This window comes from Vanacampus margaritifer, chromosome 14, assembly GCF_051991255.1.
Source record: "Vanacampus margaritifer isolate UIUO_Vmar chromosome 14, RoL_Vmar_1.0, whole genome shotgun sequence".
In the NCBI taxonomy this organism is placed as follows: Eukaryota; Metazoa; Chordata; class Actinopteri; order Syngnathiformes; family Syngnathidae; genus Vanacampus; species Vanacampus margaritifer.
The window spans coordinates 8,695,083-8,715,986 of NC_135445.1; the positions used below are offsets into that span (position 1 = coordinate 8,695,083).

Here is a 20,904-nt window from a genome sequence, read left to right on the forward strand (position 1 = left end):
AACGACTCAAACAATTCAAAGCAGAGATCCATTTACTTGGAATCTCGAGGTTTGTTTTGTTTTTACACGTCAAGGACACATCCGTTTTCGCCGTACATGCTTTTAGTCAAAAAGGCACTTTGACATAAAAGCAGCGAAAGAAAATTCACAAAAGTCACAAAGCAAGCTAGCGCATATCAATACTTCAAATGTGTACACATATTCATACCACTGTAAGATGATGAATGTGGAGGTGAAAAACAAGGCAAATACACATATAATGAATGGACTTGGAAATGTAGTGACAAACCTATTCAGGATAAGTTATATAGAAAATGGTCAGACAAAAAAAATCTCCATACTTACAGAGCATATCTAACTTAAACTGAGCAGACGTCGTCTCGGACCCAAGGGCGTTTGTGGCCGTGATTCTAAGCGTGTGGATTGTCTGCCAGAAGGCTGGGTGCTCTACATCACAGTATTTGTGAACTTCATCCACTAGGCAAGGCTGCCACTCCTGGCCAGTACCCCTTGAAAAAGACACAAATATGACTGATATGACAACAACAACAAAAACTCTTATTTAAAAAAAATAATAATATATATATATATATTTTTTTTAATTTTCAAAAAAAGAGAGAGCAATGATGATGACAAATCGGTAAAATTACCGAATGAACAATACTGAGCTCTCCAGCAAAAAAAAAACAACTCTTATTTTATAAGAGTTCAAACAAAAACATTGCAACCAAGTGTTCACTTCAGTTGCAGTAATTGTCTTTTACCTGAAGGAGGCGTTGTACTCGACTGGAAGAAAGGTCTTCACTGGTTCTACCCAGGAACAGCGAACGTGACTGTGATTAGGAACTTGGCAGGAAATGCTAAGCAGCCCGGGGGGGTCTGGAAGAACAAGAGTCACATTTACTTCTTTATATATTCATTTAGAAATTGTATTATCCTTCAGATAAAAGAAGTAGTAGGAGTAGTAGTAGAGGCTTCATATATTGTACTATGTAAAACAAATTATGTATTTGCTGCCCTGTCCTTCAGAAGGAAGGGCATTTAGGGAGCCATTTCCTTTAAGAGACAGTCACAGGAAGTGGAGTCTTTGTCATTGTAGTGGAAATAACTCGTGTTTTCTTCAAGGACCAGTGGCAATAGCGCAATTACCTTTTTTTTTTTAATTTTTTTATTACATAACCAAGCTTGCAAAACGGATGAAAAATTCAAAACCTTAGAGACACTTAAAAGATGAAGAGAAATGTTGTCTAAATGACGCAGACAAGTCAACACTCACGGCCCAGTCTGAGTTGGATGGAGTGAAGGAGGAGTCCCTGGTTGTCATAGCAGCTGTAGTTGCCCTGGGCTGAAAGGTTGACGTGCAGCAGGACTAACGATCCATCCGATGTTACTCTGTGCCATGGTAACGCTCGGCTGTCGTCGAGATGCCACACCGCTGGTTTTCTACTGGGGGAACATGTTATTAAAGCTTGGGAAGACTTTGGGCATCGGCGGTACTTTCGCTCCAAACTGCACTGTGAGAATCAAATTTACAAAAGATTGTCTGGTCTGTTAAAGTAATTGACTACATTACTGAAGTTTGGCTCGTTACCATGAAAGAAATGAAATTGTTTTCATCTGGTAGTTTTCCCAAAATGATTTACTGATACTGTAACAATAGCAAAAGAATCCCGCATACCTTAGCCGGTTATAAAACAAAAATGCAAACATGATGGCACAAAGGCAAGTTTTAAATTCCTTACTTAATTTGTGACTTCCCACATGCCAGTGTCACATTCGAGTCCAAGTGCCCGTACTGCACGTCTGAAACTGCAAAACACAGACGCCACATAAAATATTAAAACACGCTGCGTGTCTGGCTGACCTGCAAGCAGTCATATTTTCTGCCGGCGTGGTCTGCATAAGTGTGAAATATGTGTCACAGTTTGCAGGAAGGACACAATAGCATGACCAAAGAAGGTAACTGGTCCCTGGGCACCAAATTGAACTTACTTTGACTTACTTGTTTGCAATTAAATAGTTATGAGTGTTTCAGCTTCTCTGAAAGCTTATGTCTGTTATCATTGAAAGTCCATTAACTCATTTGCTCCCCAAAACGTATAAATGTGTTCTATTGTAAATATTACCATGCTCCCAAAGACGTATTTATATGTTTTTTGGTTTTATGCTAGAGCATACAGAAGGCTTTGATGCAGCCTTTTAACTGAAAAGAATAGTTGAAGCAATGGAAGTTATTACAAACCGCCAGCAGATGGCAGCAGAGTATAAGAGATCAACCAGGGCAAATTTGCCATGTTGCAAAAAAAGCACTTTCCCCTTCTGGATATTCACAGATTTGTGAATAATGATGAAACTGAAGCTATATTCTAATGCTAATTGCTGCAAAAACGGAAACAAATATAAATACACTTTTTTTCCTGATGAAAAAAGAGACTCTAATCTTTCTTTTGGTAACTTCCATGTGTTTATAGCAATAGAACACAATATTCTGTGGTTCTTACAAAATCAGTCAAAATCCAGTTAAACAGCCGGGAGCGAAGGGGGTTGCTTCAGTGAAAATGTCTGGGAGTTAATGAGTTAATCAGTATCAAAAAAGCCGCCATTCTACAATAATAAATTGTCATTAAATTAACATTAAATAAGAATCAGAATCATCTTTAATGGCCAATTATGTTAAAAAACACATAATTTTTCTTTGGTAGTTTGAGCTACTCTAGTATTACAGCAACAAACAATTCTTATTATTATTATTATTATTATTCGTAAAGCACTTTGAGTTGCAGTATGATAAGGTGCTACATAAATAAAGTTGACTTGACAATTAATCGATTAATCAACCAGTTATCGATTATCAAATTAATCAACAACTATTTTAATAATCAAGTCGTCGTTTGGAGCCTTTTTTTTTTTTAATTGTTCAAATCCTCTGATTTCAGCATATCAACAGTAATTGTTCACTGATTTCCGGAGTCCTTCATGAAAGAAGACTGATTATCTTATGTGTTTAATCAAAATAAGACATTTGCAAACATCAGTTTTTACTTTGGAAAACAATGACAGAATTGTTAACATAGCACAACATCAATCCCCCTTTCTTTTTTAATTACTACACAAATAGGAAGTACGAAATAAACACCAATCTTATTCTTTTCCTTTCGGCTTTTCCCTTCAGGGATCGCCACAGCGAATCAGTTGCATCCATCTAACCCTGTCCTCTGCATCATCTGCTCTCACAACTACCTTCATGTCCTCTCACAGGGAAAAAAATCCAGGTTTGACACAATGTCTGAGTTTTTGTATGGATTCAAGCACAGGTAGGATTTCCATTGGCATACAAGTAGGTCCAATTTGAACTGCATAATAAAAACTGGTGCAAGGCATGCAAGGTAATTGAATTATTTCTGCCCCAAATCACAAAGAGTATTTTTCTCACTCACCCTCACTGGCATTTAGCAATGGAACAGCCTCAGTTTTGACTTATCCAACAACAAAAAATACTGTAGTTGCACTTGAAAGGTCTTGTAGAATAAGTGAAAAAGTTCACACTTATATGGTAAAAATATCCAAAGATAATATTACAGTACATACTCAATTGGATAATAAGCAAGACTTGCTGTAAAACTAAGAGCAGTGTATATCTGAATAAATATTTGTGTTGAATTTTGTAATTTGCCAAGAGGATATGATATCTTCAGTATAAAGTGTGTTTAGATTGACACATTATATGAAAGTTGGCTTTTACAGCACATCTCAAGTGGAAAAATATTTGACAGGCAGCACAAGGCTAAGCACATAAACTTGAATTAATTCACAATTTCTGTGGCCACTTTTTCTTACTGGTAACTCACAATTTGGCCTGAGTTTCAGTTTTGTGTTTTTCATGTCAGGCATCTCCATCTTATCCATTTTGATCTAAATGGCAAACAATCATGGGGTGGCTGGGATCATTGGTAAAGTGGTCGTCTCACAATCCTTGAGGTTGCGGGTTTGATCCCAGGACAGTGTGACCATGTTGAAGTATCCTTGAGCAAGATACTGAGCACCCACAGTTGCTCATCATGCTGCGCCATCAGTAGGTGAATGAGTAGTCAAAATCTACAACACTGAGGGGCCTTGTAAGGTGAAAAACTTCAGGAAATCACTCCATTTGTTGCTGAAAAAAAAAAGTCTCTTTCCTCTTCTCTTGTGATCTAATTTAGATATGCTTTGCTCGAGTGTATATTCTAATGTAGTTACTATTTGTTTTTTAAGTTTTCCCATGGGAAGTTTTCAATTGATGCCTCTCAGTCTCAGGTCTCAGGTAACAACCAATCAGAGGGCGGCCTCAGAAAACAGGTGAGCTGTAATTGGTCGTTGCTTGAGCCTGAGCAACATTGATGTCATCTTCAGACGACAGCAAGTGGCAAAATGGCCTCTCCTGAGATGGATTAAAAAAGGGCTGGATTTTGCTTCATAACTCATATTCCAAAAATGTAATATTGCCTCATTCACTTCCAGCCATTTTCACTGAAGCAATCCCCTTGGCTCCCGGCTGCTTTACTGGATTTTGACTGATTTTGCAAGGCCGACTTGCAAGGCCAAATATTGTGTTCTATTGCTATAAAAACATGGAACCTACCAAAAGAAAGATTAGAGTCTCTTCTTTCATCAGTATATTTGTACAGTATCTGTTTCTGTTTTTCAGCAATTAGCATTAGAATATAGCTATGTTTCACCATTATTCACAAACCTGTTGAAAACAGTGGGGAAAAGAGGTTATTGCAAAATGGCTCTGGCTGATCTCTTATACTCTGATGCCACCTGCTGGCCGTTTTTTGTTATACCATTGCTACCATTGCTTTAAGTGACCTCTTTAGGTCAGAAGCTGCATCAAAGCCCTCTGTATGCTCTAGCATAAAAAACAAATTTATTTATTTTTGTTTTTGAATTTGAATGAGTCAATCAGAATGTCATGTTTAGACTAGTGAGATCATATATAAAATATTATTGTCAAGAAAAGGTTGACTTAAAGATTTATTTGTGCTTATACCCAGATATAATGCACTTTCTACTCTTTGTTTCTGTGTACGTGCATGCGTGTATGTGTGATTGTGTGTAATCGTCAGTGTAAGTGCAGAGCTGGCTATGTGTGTATTCATGTTTTATTGGCAGTCAAGCACATTATTCCCCGTACCCGCAGCGTTCCACTCATATCTGATTTTACCTCCGGCAAAAGGGCCACAGCACATGCACAAGTACCCACACATAAATATACAGAAAACCACAAGCATATGAGTTTAAGTGCAAGCCTCCACATACACAAATAAACCTTCAAACAAACTGCAACACAAGCTGCACATCTTTCTTTGTTTGAAATCAGTTCAAGAAAACTCAGTACTTGCCCCCCCAAAAAAAAGAAAAAAAAAAGAGAGAGTTGTGTGGGTTATGGGAAGGGGAAAAAAAGTGACAGTTTTACTCAAAAGGCAAAGGGCCAGTTTTCTTATTAATGAAATGAATAATTTAACCTCAACTTGGCTCAGATAAGAGACACAGGGAGAAAAAACAATGGACAGACATTAATAAAAGGGGGAAAATGTCTTGGTAAGAAAGAAAGATGTGCCATGACAATTTCTGAGACTGGGTCAGGAAAAACACAACAATAGAATTCTTGTGAAGTGCTAACTGAAAAAAAATGTGAATTTAAAACGCACTAAAAATGTTTGGAAAAGAAAACCATAAAAGTGAACAAAATTGTAGTCGTGCAAGATGATAAAAAAAATGTTTTTCTTTAAAATGTGTCAGTGTTTTACGATGTTTTCGCAAAAGACAAAACATGCACAATATAACCAGTTATTTTATTCTAAATGCTAGATGTGTTTCCTCCCTCTTTTTTTTCCCTTAGCAGTTTCTTTAAAAGAGATGGGTCAACTTCAAGCACCCAAAATAGATCCAAAACTCGCTCTTTGTATGTGAGTTATAGTGTATAAGCAGAAGGTTTGTGTATGCCTTTGTAAATAGTTTTTTTTAAAAAAAGGTCTTTGTGATAAGGGAAGACAAGACATACATGGACTAGAAGTGTGTGTTACCTTCATTGGTCCAAATCTGAGCACCACTGAGACACAGTGACCAAGATAAAAACCAGATGACTGTCAGACTCCCAGGACTGGACAAAAGACCTGGCATCTGGAAAGACACACAAGGTATAATCATGAAGGGGGAGGGAGGGAAAAGACTAACAAGTCTATCCGCGGCCTTGTATTTGAGGATCTTGGCTACTATATTTTGAGTCTGCAAAATTTGAAATTTCACACAAAATACAACGTGAGATTATCTTCTACTTCCAAATCTATGCATTAACATTGAATTTGATCTTTTCAATTTTAAAATAAAGTTATCTAAAATTTAAATATTGTATCTAAATTTAAAAAAAAAAATCTTCAACATGGATCAAATTTGAAAAGTTATTTTAACAAAGCAATAGAATTGGGTTGCTTATTATATTTTCCCTTTTACTGCAAATTAATATCAACTCCAAATATTGATTATTGGCCTATTTGACTGCTGAAACAACAATATTGGTATCTGCCCTAAAAAATCTATATATTTACACAATATATATATCAATCTATCACTACTGTATACATATAGTACTTACGTTAAGTTGCAGTCACATTTAAAAACATAATACCTTATGTCTTTAACCTGGTCAATAAATAAACACGCACACCAAAAAAATTAAATAAAATAGAAAGCACATACACAAGTGATTCTTTGATTAACTGAGCTTGTATGACATTATTCATTCTTAACATTCAGGGACACTCCAGTTCCTAACTTCCACTGCAGTATTACAATAATTTACATTGTTTTAGTAAATGTTACCCAACAATTACACAAGACTCCAAATTGCAATAAAATTTTAAAAAAAAAACACTTAGAAGACTTTTTTTCTACATATTGTGGATTCAATCAAGGGAAGTTATGTTATGCTTTCATACACAATGGTTTAATTTGTCATGATGACATTTTTTGCAAACATTTCAGGAGGACTAACTGCACTGCCGTTTAAATTTTTGGCACACACAAGGCTCAGTTCAACAACTACTAAAATAAATACCAATAGATTTCCATCGGCACATGATTGGCTCATGTAATGGCAGAGGACTTGCCATTATTGGTCACAAAAAGGTGCTGAAGTAAATGGACGTTAATTGTAGAGAGTAACATTTTTAAAAAGATGATGATTTGACAGTTTTAGGCCAACGGGGCTTGGACTCTTGACTTGAAGAAACATAACACCATCAAAATAGAAGACAGCCCTCCTCCAAGGCCAGAAGACCACTATCCTATTAAACCTAAATCTGCAACTGAAACCATATGTACTGTATGTCAGGACATATTTTCAAAAGGGTTAGGAAAATGCTTAAAACCTTTCCAAAACATCAGCAAAAAATTTCCTGGTCAATTATTTAAGAATAACTTTAACATGAAAGTGAAGAAAAATGCATTTTGCTTCCACTGGCTACCATTAAACTTATACAACAGGCACAACTTTTCTTTCCCAGCTAGTGCATAAAAAAAGGTCAACAAGCGACAATGCTTGGGTGAGTTTAGCGGCGAAGAACCAAGAGAGGGTTAGAGTCATCTGATCAAACACTTTTGAAAATAACTAGAAAAGTATAAAATATCACAAAATATTGTAGGAAGTCTCCTCAGATACAGGATTCCATTTTTAGCTGTATTAGGTGCCCAGCATTTTGTCTGTTGAAGTCTTGGCCCGTAACCATAAAACCATCTAAGACTGCAGAAACCTAAATACTCATGCAGCAACTTGCATGAAGCCTATGAAAACAGTACAGCTTTTATTTCCAATTTACAACTCATTGTAGCTTTCAAAATCCAATTTCAGGAAAGCGCAGAAGTTATGAAAACTGCATGAGTTGAGATATTTGCATTGCGGTGGAACGGTCTGGCATAGCGGCGTTACATTCATCACGTTGGCCGTGTAACTTCTCACAGCATAGTCAGCAAATTCACATTTTCAAGTGTTTACATTCCTTCTCCTCAAGCCTTCCACCTTGCTCGAGAGCGACGAGAAATGTGAAACGTCCGACACCCAGCTGGAACGCTGATGTACTCGTTAGTATTCAAATATGTGGCATAAGAATTGTCAGTTGATTACTAACCATAGTATAAAGCTACAAAAAGATTAATACAGATATATTTAAAATGAAAGTCATCATAAAGTTCCTAGTGTTAATGGGCGGCCCACCCAGTTTTAAAAATGCCTTTTTTTTTTCTTTGCAAGAAAACGACACCACTTGCATTTGTTCAACTAGTGGAAAATCTCATCTTTCACTGTTGGGATTGCCGACTGAAAATTGCACTGTGGTCTGCCAAAACCAAGATGGGAGCTAACAATTGCAATGTAGTCGCCCAGTAGTTGTGGATATTTCACAGGCATGTATTCAGTACACTGATTAGTTTCTACACTCCTTTGAGGAGTCAGCACACAACCAAAGCTCATAGCAAGGGCCAAACCATAAAAACACTTCGATTAACCACAAAAATCTGCAAGCAAAGCAGCATTCCAAGTCAAATACTGATTCAGATTACAAACATATGCAATTAAGAATGTCAGAGAGAGTATCAGTCAGATGTTTGTCTATATAATATATATAAATATATAATATAAATAATTTAATTAATGACTCATACGCTCAACCTCAAGTCAAATTTAAAATAAATTTTTACTTTTCGCACTTTTCAACATCATAACCAATAAGGTAAAGCTTAAAGGCGGGACTTTCATGCTACATTACACTTCAATATTAATGCAAAGGATTTATTGCTGATGATGTGAGCATTTATGCATCATTTGAATTGGTTTAAAAGAGTCAGTAATCACACCCCTTGTTCTACTAAGTTTTGCAATTCTATTATATATAATGTTAGGACAAGACAACAAACCTATTGTAGTAAAATGTATTTTGCGGTGAATTTTATACAATACTGCATGTATATAAATTATTTCATGTTTTTGTTGACTTATATGCTCTATAATCTATGGGAAGCAAGTCTATGGTTAAAATAATGTTAAGATTTACATATTGGGAGGGGGGGGGGTCCGTTTTTGTTTCTGTTAGTATATTTAATGAATCAGTCTATTCAGCCTTGGCTTTCTGCTTTTTCGTTACCTCAAAGGATAGCAGAGCAACTATGTCAAGGACCACTTATAACTCCTCAAATGTCAACACATGTTCTTTCCCCAGGCTGTGAGTTCTCACTGCAGGATTTCTTTGTGACTCAAGCCCACCAATTGTCAACCTTTTTCGGTCTCTTTTAGTAAGGAACAGTGGTAAAGCCTCTGTAGTCATGGATTGCGTCACCAGAACGCCACCTCAATGCATAATTTCTCATAAGTCTGTCTAAGGTATGCTAAACAAATCTAGAGTTCCACTTAGAAATGCTTAAAACAGATCAAGTTTATAAGTGCTTATAAGGATTCTTGGGTTCCCAAGAACCCTTTTCTTCTTTGGAAAATATTGAAATATACATTAAATGACTGCTATATGTTCACTGAACACCAAAATATATGTTTTTCAATTTTAACCCTTTTTTTTAACTAGCTCAGAGTTGCTAATTTATCAATATATATATATAAAACATACTCCTAGGCATTCTGCAACATGATATGAAATAGATTAACCAAAAAAAACACAATTTTACCATCTGATGGTTTGCTGAGAAGATGGTTTTGTTTGGATTGATTTCCAGCTCAACAAAACAGCATGTTGCCAGCCATTTTGTCACCACCACTCTGGCTCATGTAAGTGCAATAGTCCTCCACTAGATGGCCCCATGCAGGGGTCAGAAGTGGCACTCTGGACTTTTGAAGTTAAATTTGTAAAAAAAATATTCAAAAAAAGTATTTGTTATTTGAGTAGCAGAATTTATAGGGGCCAAATTTGACCCCGTGGGTTCTCTAGGGTATTAAACACCAAAAGTTCCTCAGAGTTTCGGAGATCAAAAGAATAATACAACAATATGACACAATGACTATTGGTTTGAAAGAAATTCAAAAAACAAGGCCAAGGAGGAAAGCTGAGGAATTGTAACAGAGTTCCAGCATTAGCTCATATGCTTGAAGCCCGAATCTTAATGAGAGCGGCGGAGAGGCAGAAGAAAATGGGGTATGTACTTCCCAAAGATCAAATCAAATCTTTAGCCAATGACAAAAACAACTGGATGCTAAAACAAGCTGCATGCACACTTGCACGATGACTAATCTCATTCAACAGTGCACGCTTTTAACTGTTACTCTCTGTGGCACTGGCAGTAGAATCCCACACCCTGAGTCACTCGCACTGCTGCGTGCCACTGCACATTCAGTCATCTTTACGAGGCAAAAAGAAAGGCAGAAAGGGGGGTGAAGAGAAAGACAGAATAGGAAAAAAGTAAGGCGGTTGAACTTGAGAGGGGGCTTAGGTACAAGACTGGAGAAAAAAGATTTCCACTCCAGTTGTTTTCCAACATCACTCACCAAGTACGGACACTGGAGATTAGTTTGCGGCTCATTATTGAAGACTGATGTTTAATGTAGTCAACTCTCTGGACATTATGTTTTCATCTGTGTTAATGAGGGAGCATGTGCCCAAGATTAAATAAATGATACCTTGAGCCGGTATCGGCCAACGGCGTGTACGTGTGTGTGTGTGTTCGCACGTGCGTGTTAATGTCCACAAGCACTGAACCAACAAGATTTGAGGGTCAAGCCAAAATGTGCCATGTTAATGGGCAACGCCACAATGGCTCCTGTGTTTATCCAAGTTGCTACGGCAACCGTGCACACTCATCTGGCCGTTTCAGGCGATAACAACTCGTGCATGTGCGTTTGCGTTGTACTCCCCATATGTCAAGCACTTCAATGCAGTCGTGGTTGTTTGTGTGTTTGTGGATTTTGAGATAAGTCAAATTTTCTGGCAGTTTTGCATCCGTAGCTACTTTTTCCCCGAGGGGTTTGTGTGTGGCGGAGTCAGTGGAACAAACAAGAACAAACATATCCTTTTATCTGTTCCACACGCTACATTTGAGTCGTAAGAGTATTTTGATACAATTCTGAAACAGTTTAATATGTAGCTTGTGGTTTATGCATGAGAAGAAAATGTGTAATCATTTCAGCTTCCTGGTTGAACTCTGGAGACCTTGATTTTAAATACAATACACAAATGTTTAGCTGAAATGAGCTTAATATTTGTTTTAGAGTAGGCAGTTGACATTGAAGCCAATAAATAAAATTAATATATTTCACAAATAAGGGTTAAAGTGGCAAAATGTTTGTAATAATATGAATGTACTCATGTAAAAAAAAGTGTGGTTCAGAGCCCCAGAGATATTTGAATCTTGATATAAATGAAGAACAAATGTATGAAGGGAGAGTACAAAAACAGGACACATCGATCAAATGAGTTTTCTACAAGGGGTTTTGTGGCATGCAATCTGTGGCAAACGCCGAAGACAAAACACACAAAAAAATTTGGCTGCCATGTGTATACTGAGATAGCACTCAGCCAATTCCAAGATTAATATAAAAGTCTATAAAAAATGTTCTTAGTGAGAAGATTGAAATAATGACATTTTTAGAAATCTGACATGCTGAGTTCCTGAGTTATTCAAATTAATTCCCTTTTCAGAATTAATTTGGCACATGTATCACAAAGTGGACATGTGCTGTGTGCGCGAGTGTGTGCGTGCTTGTTTGAGTGAGTGCTGCGGCACTTTCTTGGCCTAAATTCTACAATGCTGGAATTTCCTTTAGCTCAGCCGCCAGCGTAAGATGGCTACCATATGCCAGATATCCACACAATGCAAAATGCACACACAGGGTCGGACGTGGAGACCGCTATCTCGTTCACAGTATAACCTCACATTTGAAACCAACAAATGTACTTTATTACACTATCAATAACACAAGCACAAACATAATTTCAACAAAAGTTTGGTACGTTTGAGTGTTCAATTAGTATGCATAAAAAACAGCTTGTAAACCAAGTTATCCATTAATAACTGAGGACTGAAAGGTTTCATTCATTTGAGGAAGTGCTGCCGATACTTGGTCATCAATACACAAGGTAGCAAACCATAACGCTGAGATTTCCGAGGGTAGATCTAAAAGAGTAACTGAGGCAACTGTTAAATCCTACCTCCAGCAAAATAACCCTCAATCATGAATGCAGCAAGGTGTCGAGTGCTTAAATTACACTCCCTCTAAGGTGGCAAACAGTGCCACTGTAAACAGCACTAGGTGCTAATACGAACCACAAAGCTGGGTTTCCATTGGCCTTTTTGTAGAGATAAGGCAGCAATAAAAATGGAAGATTGATGATACCCCAATCGGTCCAAAAATTATACTGCTAAAAAAGAAGAAGAAGAAGAATAGGCTTTTACTCTTTTTACAGAAGAAATTTGCAAATCATACTAGGGCGAAGAACGAGCCCGACTGCGAATGGTGAAAATGTGTAAGCTCCCTTACATAAAAAAAAAAATAAAAATCTACAAAACGTGAATAAGTCAGGGATCAGGTCAACAAACGAGAATATGTGGTAGACAGTTTAAATTTGGCGTATGGAGTATGGAGTATCATCGTCATTTTAATTTGCATTATTATACATAAAGGTCATGTATGCTGCTACAAGATGCAAAGGTCATTGAAAGTTGAATCTTAATTGTCTTTATTTTTATTTTGCACATACCTTAAACACTTTAAATTGAAAACTAATGATAGTTATATAAGAGCAGCTGCTTGTAGGCACGATAAGCTGCAGTTCATATAGTCGAAAGAAAAATCAGTAACTAATCCAATTATCGAAATAATTGTCTAATAACGGGATGTAAAATGTGGCCACATTGCACAGTGCTACAATAGAGATTGGTCCTTTTTTTTTTAGTTTTTCAATTTTCATGAGACAACTTCTGTTTTATTTGGTAACAAGCTTCATGTTGTCTGCATTTTATATTATTCGCACAGGCCAAGACATTTTGTTCCAGCTGTCCCACAAAAGGCAACCCAAGGACCACAAACAGTGGCCAAACAGATGTTTCCCTTAAGACTTCCCTTGGCATCACAAATTAGTTACTGACAAACCCATTTATGCAAATCCTAGGGTGATTTTGGGCCCATGCTTCGGTAATGTAGCAAGACATTGCTCGGTCCTGGTTACATAAATGACTTACACGTTCTTTGTTGCTTTCACACCAAATAAGACAATGTGCAGACCCTTTTGTTGTAAACAAGTGGGGCGCAGCTCCTCTGGAAAACGTCCCCCTCTTCATACAGGAATAACTCACCAGAATCCCACTCCTTCTTTAGGTCCACTTTACAGTTAACACTTAAATGTAACTACTAAAAAGCAGAGATGACTCCCACCCACCCACCCCCCAGAAAGAAAATCAACTGCCCCTGTTTTATAGAGCTTAACACTGCTTGACTGTTTGGACTATATTCGGCTGGAGCCAGCTGTAACAAAGAACCAGGGCACTATGTGCCTTTGGAAAACTGGAAAATTCCATCTTGCCAATCATGTGTACATAGATTAACAGTCAATACGTCAATGTGCTGTCATTAGTGTAAGTAATGTCCAAATAGTGTAAAAGGTTTCACTTTGAGACAGCACTGGTTCACTGGCAGCCGTGGCCAAGTGATTAAAATGGTCGCCTGTGGCCTGTCGTTGACCCCAGTTCAAGACCATCTCCTCTGGACACTAGGAATGACGATATATCGATATCGCGATAAATCGTGATGCTTCGTCTCCCGGTAGGTTATTGATACGCTGAAGGGAAAATAACCATGGTTTGATATGTCCTCATGTAACCTCTTATATAAGGATATGTTGTTGTCCTGAACTGTTGTACGAATCCAGGCGCCCAACAATTTGTAAATAAAGGGCGGAATCAGCCTGGGAGTGAATGCCTTGTTTATACTACAGTTTTCCCTGCTTCGCAAAATGTTTTCGAAAGTGTCTGAGAAAGGGCTTGGCTAGCCCGGTTTCTCACGCTAACAAATAGACGAAGCGGCACACGGTCCGGTCGGAGTCAGCTGTGGAATACGTACGATTGCCCAGCCGTTTTGCAGCTCGTTCTACCCAGACTGTGGGCTCTCCGGTCTAGTGTCAAGGTAAGCGCTGATGATGATCATATTATGCTGCTTAACGTTGTAGTGTATTGATTGCTGTTTGCGGGGAATAAAAGGTACAATTATTCTAGCACAGCACAGGTGTTGATTACTGTTTGTGGGGAATAAAACGTCCGATTATTCTAACACAGTCCAGGTGTAGATTGCTGTTTGTGGGGAATAAAAGGCACAATTATTCTAGCACAGTAAATCAGTCTCTGTGTATTCATTGTTACCGCCGATCACTCACGATCCTGCATAAAAATATAAAGATGAAGTAGTGTTTTCCACAAAACATATGCCTACTCAAGTATCGCGATATTTGTAGTTAATATACAGCCTCCATTGTTCATGACTTATTGAGCAATTACTTGGCAGGTACCGCTAGGGGGAGCGCCTCATAAGAGTGGCGGGTAAATGTATGGAAGTCTTCAGGTGAAGAAGAGTCATGAGCTTACTTTTACTTGTGTAAGACATTTATTATCTGTCCAGCAACTGACTCAGTTTTGCATACCTAACATTTTAAAACATATTTTATGGTTCAACTTTGTGAAGCACACAATTTCTGAGGAATCTTAATATTGATTTAATATTTAAGTAATTTTATTTATTTACTTTTGCAATGTTACACACACCCAAAAAATCGTCACAGTTTATAAAATGAAACAATTCACTCTGTAACTCACTGACATGTGTCATAACAATAGTGTTTAAGAAAGACACAAATTTGTTCACAGAAAGTGGTCTCTGTTAAGAAGAAATTTTTATTTGTTTAAAAAAAAATGCACGTAAGTTCTCACTGTGAAGAAAACACCAGTTTTAATGTTTCGTTTCAGTGACGGTACAAAAATAAAATATTTTCTCATTGAAAAAACATCAATTTATTTCTTGAGTAGTTTTATCGTAGATTTATTACCTGACCAATATATCAATAATCGCGGTATCGTCATATCGTGAGCCTTGTATCGCATATCGTATCGTATCGTGAGGTACCCAGTGGTTCCCACCCCTACTAGACACATGGCTGTGGTGTCCTTTAACAAAACACGAATACCCTGAACGGCTTCCCGGGCACTTAAGCAGCGTGCCACTAACAGTGTGTGATCCCTGCGATTGGTTAAAATGCAGAGGTCAAATTCCGTGCACACTTGTGTACATACATAACCAAAAAAAAGAGGATTTCTTCTTCTTCTGCTTCTTCAACTCATCACATCTGTTCTCCGTAATATCAACAAGGCTTAAAAGATACACCCAGTCCAATCAATTTCTGCATAACCTATTACCAGATAAGGACCTAAACCACAAACTGTCATGAGAAGATAAATAGATTGACCAGCCAATTTCTTGGCTTGCTGTCAAAGCTTGGGAAAAAAAAACTTTGTCAAATGCATTAACTCCGACATCCATGCGCTCAGTCGCAGACGATGATTGCTGTACTTAACTCAATCCAAGGCCATAAGACAGCAGGTTGACTGGCCCCAAAAAAAAAAAAAAATCCTAGATCTGGTTTGCCACACTGTGCTGATAGCCTGTGTGTGTGGGTGCAAGAGAGAGAGAGAGAGAGAGACAGAGAGAGAGAGAGAGAGAGAGAGAGAGAGAGAGACAGAGAGAGACAGAGAGAGACAGAGAGAGACAGAAAGTAAATGCAGCGTCCAAGTGCATTCGACTGGCGCCACACTACTGCTGGAAGTAATTATAGAGACATAAAGCAGATAGTTGGAGATTGTCGTTTTACGCAACGCTGAGAATCAAAAATGCATGCATATACACCAAATACAATGTACGGATTTAGCTGTGATTGATGAACGTGTCATTTCATAACAATGCGAATTTTAAACACTAGTCATGCCAGAGGCTCAAAACCCCCTCCAAACAATGTATTGAAAGATTCCAATGTAACTAATGACAGCAAATTACATGTTGCAGAAGTGGTTAAGCATTTTTATTATATTAGTGATTTTAGGTTTTGTATCATTTAAACAACTAAGTAATCAGCTATTGTTTCTTTAGACCTTAAACACGGTTAGCATTTCCGCCTTTTTTTTCAGCATGAAGGAAAAATATTGGGAAGCAGATACTCTCTTCCGCCCATCCACCCACACAAACATATTGTGACCATCACACGTCGACCCCGAATTTCTCGACTAGTGAGTCATGCTGCTGGGAATTCCATGCTTTTGCCCATTGCTACCGACTGTCCCCAAACACTGAGGAGAGAGTAAGAGTGAAAGTAGTAGTGTCGCTGAGCGCAAACGTTTTATGAGGGGAAACTGATATTGGGAAAAATAAGTACATTTAAAAAAAAAAAAAGGGATTAAGAGGGAGAACAGACAGACAGGCATGGTGATATTTACTGCGCACAACATAAATCAGCATCCGTTTAACGATGCATAAAAGAATGAATAGCGTCAGGTCCGACAAAGCACAGTCCAAACCAAATGAACGTGTAATGATTTACAGTAAATAATTCTAACAGATACAAAAAGGAACACATGGCGGGGAGAATAATGAGCAGGTTTATATCACTCCATACTGCCATGCTAGTAACAAGCTTCTATCAACACAGAAAGCCTTCACATACAGCTCCGAGCAGTTTGTCTGGGTCTTTCTCTGGCAGACTGCTGGTAAACAGGAAGTGATCCGTGTTTGCAGTAGCTGATATGAGCAGTGACGCAAAACAGATTATATATAATAAAATTTACAATGTTCTTCTCAATAAAAACATTGTTCAGATATGCTCTGAGCGTTAGTCACGTTCCTTCTATTATCTTTTGTTTTTGTTTGCAAATTAATTCAAATAAAACAATCAACAGCGTGATACAGGATAATACGCATAATTGGATTCAGTTATTGCCGAAAAGAGTTAGGTTCGGTCAGGCCTTTTTTTTTTATGTAGGAGAAACGATTTTTTTGATATTTACACAGCCAATAAATCCTCCATGAAAAAGCACTTGGAAACTGTGGAGGGAAAAAGAAGTAACTAAGTGAGTGAGAAAAGATGGCCATCTGCCTCTAGCCGTTGAGTTGAGATTGGTAGATTAGTAGAACTCAAGTTATAATTTACGATTAAATGGTGAGATGCAAGCAATTCTGAATTGATTAAAAAAATGTCAGAAATTGATTAATAACGTAAGGCTGGCTGAACAAGAAATGTTTAGTCAAATAATAAAGAGCCCTGAAGTGGTGAGTAAAAGATCCATTGAAACAAAACAAACATATGTTGGGAAAATGACCAACATGAAGAATCACATGAAGCAATCCCATCCAAAGAAGCACGAGAAACAGCCGTTTTGGAACTTTTTTCGGCCATCCGGTGAAGCATTGAGCAACGTTGTTGGACGGATTAAAATGTAATATTTGCCGCTGTCTCTCCCATTTAGTCATTTATTTTAATCTTGAAAACAGGGTCCTTGAATTGAGTTGAATCATTACCCTTTGCATCATAACCTGATCAAATCTTGGGATGGCGAGAGATTCCTACCCACCGGTATTGAGACGAAATAGATGCTTTTGTTCATAGAGAGTCCCGTTGTTAAGCTGTTAACCAGGTCCAATTAGTCATGTAACATCAACACTGTCTTGGCCTCATTACATTAGCTTCCCATTAACTCCATTATCCTATTTAAGAATCTTACCATAACCTCTGTTTACACAAGATACACACATGGTAAAAACATTGGTTTCGGTCACTCATTAACACGGAAATGAAAACTCGAACTTGAATTGATTGCAACTAGACTGTTTTGGTTGCCATGGAAGACATTTCGCCTCTCATCCTCACAAGCTCCATTAGTGGTTTGGAAACCTAAGTATTTATCTTCCAAATTAAAGGATAATACGACTAGAACAATCCGGTTGCAAATCAAATTGATGCTCAGAGAATACAATGGCCTGAATGTATGACAATATTCACAGGCACCAGGCTCAAAGCAGATGTTAAAACTGGCATTAATATCCAAGCTATTAAGTACTTATTTCTCTATTTTATCTTCAACAGATGTGATGAGGAAGACTTTAGCAAATTGGTAAGCTATTGCATATCACTACAACTTTACAGTTCGAAATGGTTTGGTTAGGGTTTAACAGTATGAGTCAAACTCTACAATTGGGTCAGGCATAAGTTCACAGAAAAGCTCAAAGATGCATTACTTGGCGCAAATACATTTACAGTTGTTGAAAATGTTAACCTTTTCCCAAATTTGCAACCTTGTACGAACCCTGACGAAAACCTTCAATTCCCTAACATTCACAAGCATTCGCCACTCAGTATGATAGCAGTTTATAAAGCACACACAACAAATGGGCTAAATTATAGTTATCCGTCTAGACGGTCTGATTTAGATGAAGAGACTGATATGAGTCTGATTTTCAGTGTACCACCATGATATAAAATGTTGTTGACGTTGAGACACGTGCGTGTGTGTGCATGTGCCTTGAAAAGAACAAATAGTCGTATTGAAGAATTCCATGTTAGATTACTTTTTTTTTTTTTCTGGAGAGCTCAGTATTGTTCATGTGGTAATTTTACCGATTTGACATGTCATCATTATTGCTCTCTCTTTTTTTCATTAAATTTTTTATTTTTTTATTTTTTATTTTTTTGTCCATGTTAGATTTCTGACTACGCTGCCACTTTGGTGACGACTAGTGGTACATATGACATGTTTAACTAAAACTATTAACAAATATAGATTTGAATGATCTTATCATGCCTCTCATACTTACAGTAGCTTCCATTCTCACAAACATTCTTCCTTGAAAAGCTTCTGGTAGATGTAAAGCAAACTAGATTATTTCAGTTTGTTTAGTTGCCTGTTCCGGACAAATGTCACACTAATTAGAAGTCATTTCCATGTAAGTGATGACATCAGAGAAAGTGCGTTTAGGTGTTGCTAAGAGCTGGCTGGCACTCTCAGAATCCAGTACATGTCCTTTTATACTTTGTATAATTGTGCTCACTCTCTGGACATATACTCAGACGTAAAAAGAGAAAATGGTAGACTGCCAATTGTCAAAAGACTGAAAATATAACAAATGTTAGCATGCAACATTCAATCGATAAAACAAAATAGTTTAAACTCCAATGTGACAAATTACTGGGCCCTGATAAGACATACTGCTGAGGCTTTTATAGGAAAAACAACACAACTTTTGTTGTAGTGTGATCACAATCTGAAAGAAATCACTTGTGCAGTTTTAACTTCATTTCCATTAGTTTCTGTCATGTACCTGCCAAATCTGATATCATCATCACACTCCATAACATCCCTTTAACCTCCTTTAAAAACACAGACGTTCCATAAAAACAACAAACACAGCATGAGTGGGCAGCCGGGAGGAATAAAAAGCAGAGAAAGCCAATAAAATCATGAAAAGGCAACGATAGAGGAGGAAGAAAAAAAAAACTTGAATTTGTGTCAAAGGTCACAATAAAATTTAACTGAAAAGGTGGAGCTGGTTCATCATACGCATCTTCAATAGACATTCCATCAGACTTATGTCAGCACATACGTGCGCTCACATGCACGCGCAAACAACAAGCACAAAAACACTGACAAATTCAACTTTAAACCACCTTCAAACTCATGGTAAGTTAAACATCTGGTTGTTTTTCTCACAGGCAGATCTTTCTCAGAAATACGTTTTGCTCCATCATAGCGCACACCCTCAAAATTGAAACTGACAAGTCCATCAATTATTAATGAGGAGTCCAAAATAGTCACCTTGCTGCAAAAGAAACACATCTTAAGTTTGGCCACATAAAAGGTAGTGCAACTACTCTATACAATATATTGTTTTGTCTTTTAGTTCAGGCAATATCACTATAAACTGCCCTGTGAACAGAGATTTCCAATACACCCTAATTTCCATCAGAGGTAAAGCATTCAAATATAACTAACTTTAAAACTGATTAAAAAAGGTTACCTTCTGCTTTAACAGAATGCTAAAGGATAGATCATAGGGAAAGACAAACACTTATTGGATTAACTCATTTAGAATTATGTCAAATGTGTGGAATTGATTGTGAATAATTAACGTATGAAAAAAATTGAAGTGTGACAAACAATATGTGAACAAAGATAATCTTTTTTTTTATATATCACAATTTTGCTATTATCGTTACATCCCTAATCCCAACATATCCAATGGTCACGTCATTACTTTTCTTTGGTCCTTCCTCGGGTCTCCTGACGGCTTCACGACTCTGGCTGGAAGTGTTCGGTTTAGGTGAACGGTATGGGATTTTTTTTATAGGTTTTAGGTGAACTAATGAATGAAAGAAAAAAGAAAAAAGTAATGTGTGGTGGTAATATCTTTGATTTGGAATGTTTTTCCATCAATGATACAACTCGACATGTGCATCACCTTTTTCGAAGCAATCAATCCACAGTTTCAAATATGTCTCACCAACATCTCGAGAATCACTGAAGCACAAGCGTTTCTGCCGCTTCGTCAAATGTTAGGACTAATGTTATCCCATTTTTTCATACATCCGCTTGGTTATTATACAATTGAAAGTGGTCCGCACCAAACTCATCCACTTGCCCGTGTGATTCAGCCATTTATTTTCTGGAATCTGGCATCCCGTGTGATAGCGCAACTTTATTGGGTGTTTTCTTGAGTAGGCGTCACCGCAAGCTTTCATCAAAAGCATTTATCACGTTTTTTGGGCTTGTTTGTGTTGTGTGGCTATGCAATAAGTTACAATGGAGTAAAAGAACGTTCAAAGTGCCAGCCTTTGAATAAAGAAGACA

At 37.5% G+C, this 20,904-nt stretch overlaps 1 protein-coding gene across 2 annotated transcripts in view; it reads right to left on the reverse strand.

Annotated features, from left to right (window-relative positions):
• The window catches only part of il11ra (interleukin 11 receptor subunit alpha), a 33,804-nt gene that overhangs the window by 9,265 nt on the left and 3,635 nt on the right, over positions 1-20,904 (reverse strand). Inside the window, exons 2-6 of one of the 2 annotated variants that reach the window (XM_077585555.1) lie at positions 6,066-6,162; positions 1,743-1,809; positions 1,277-1,443; positions 765-879; positions 346-509 (exon numbers count right to left, since the gene is read on the reverse strand). In XM_077585555.1, the coding sequence (XP_077441681.1) occupies positions 346-509; positions 765-879; positions 1,277-1,443; positions 1,743-1,809; positions 6,066-6,162 (610 nt within the window). Of the gene's footprint in view, positions 1-345; positions 510-764; positions 880-1,276; positions 1,447-1,742; positions 1,810-6,065; positions 6,163-20,904 lie in introns of both variants that reach the window. The other variant, XM_077585554.1, reaches the window with a different exon arrangement.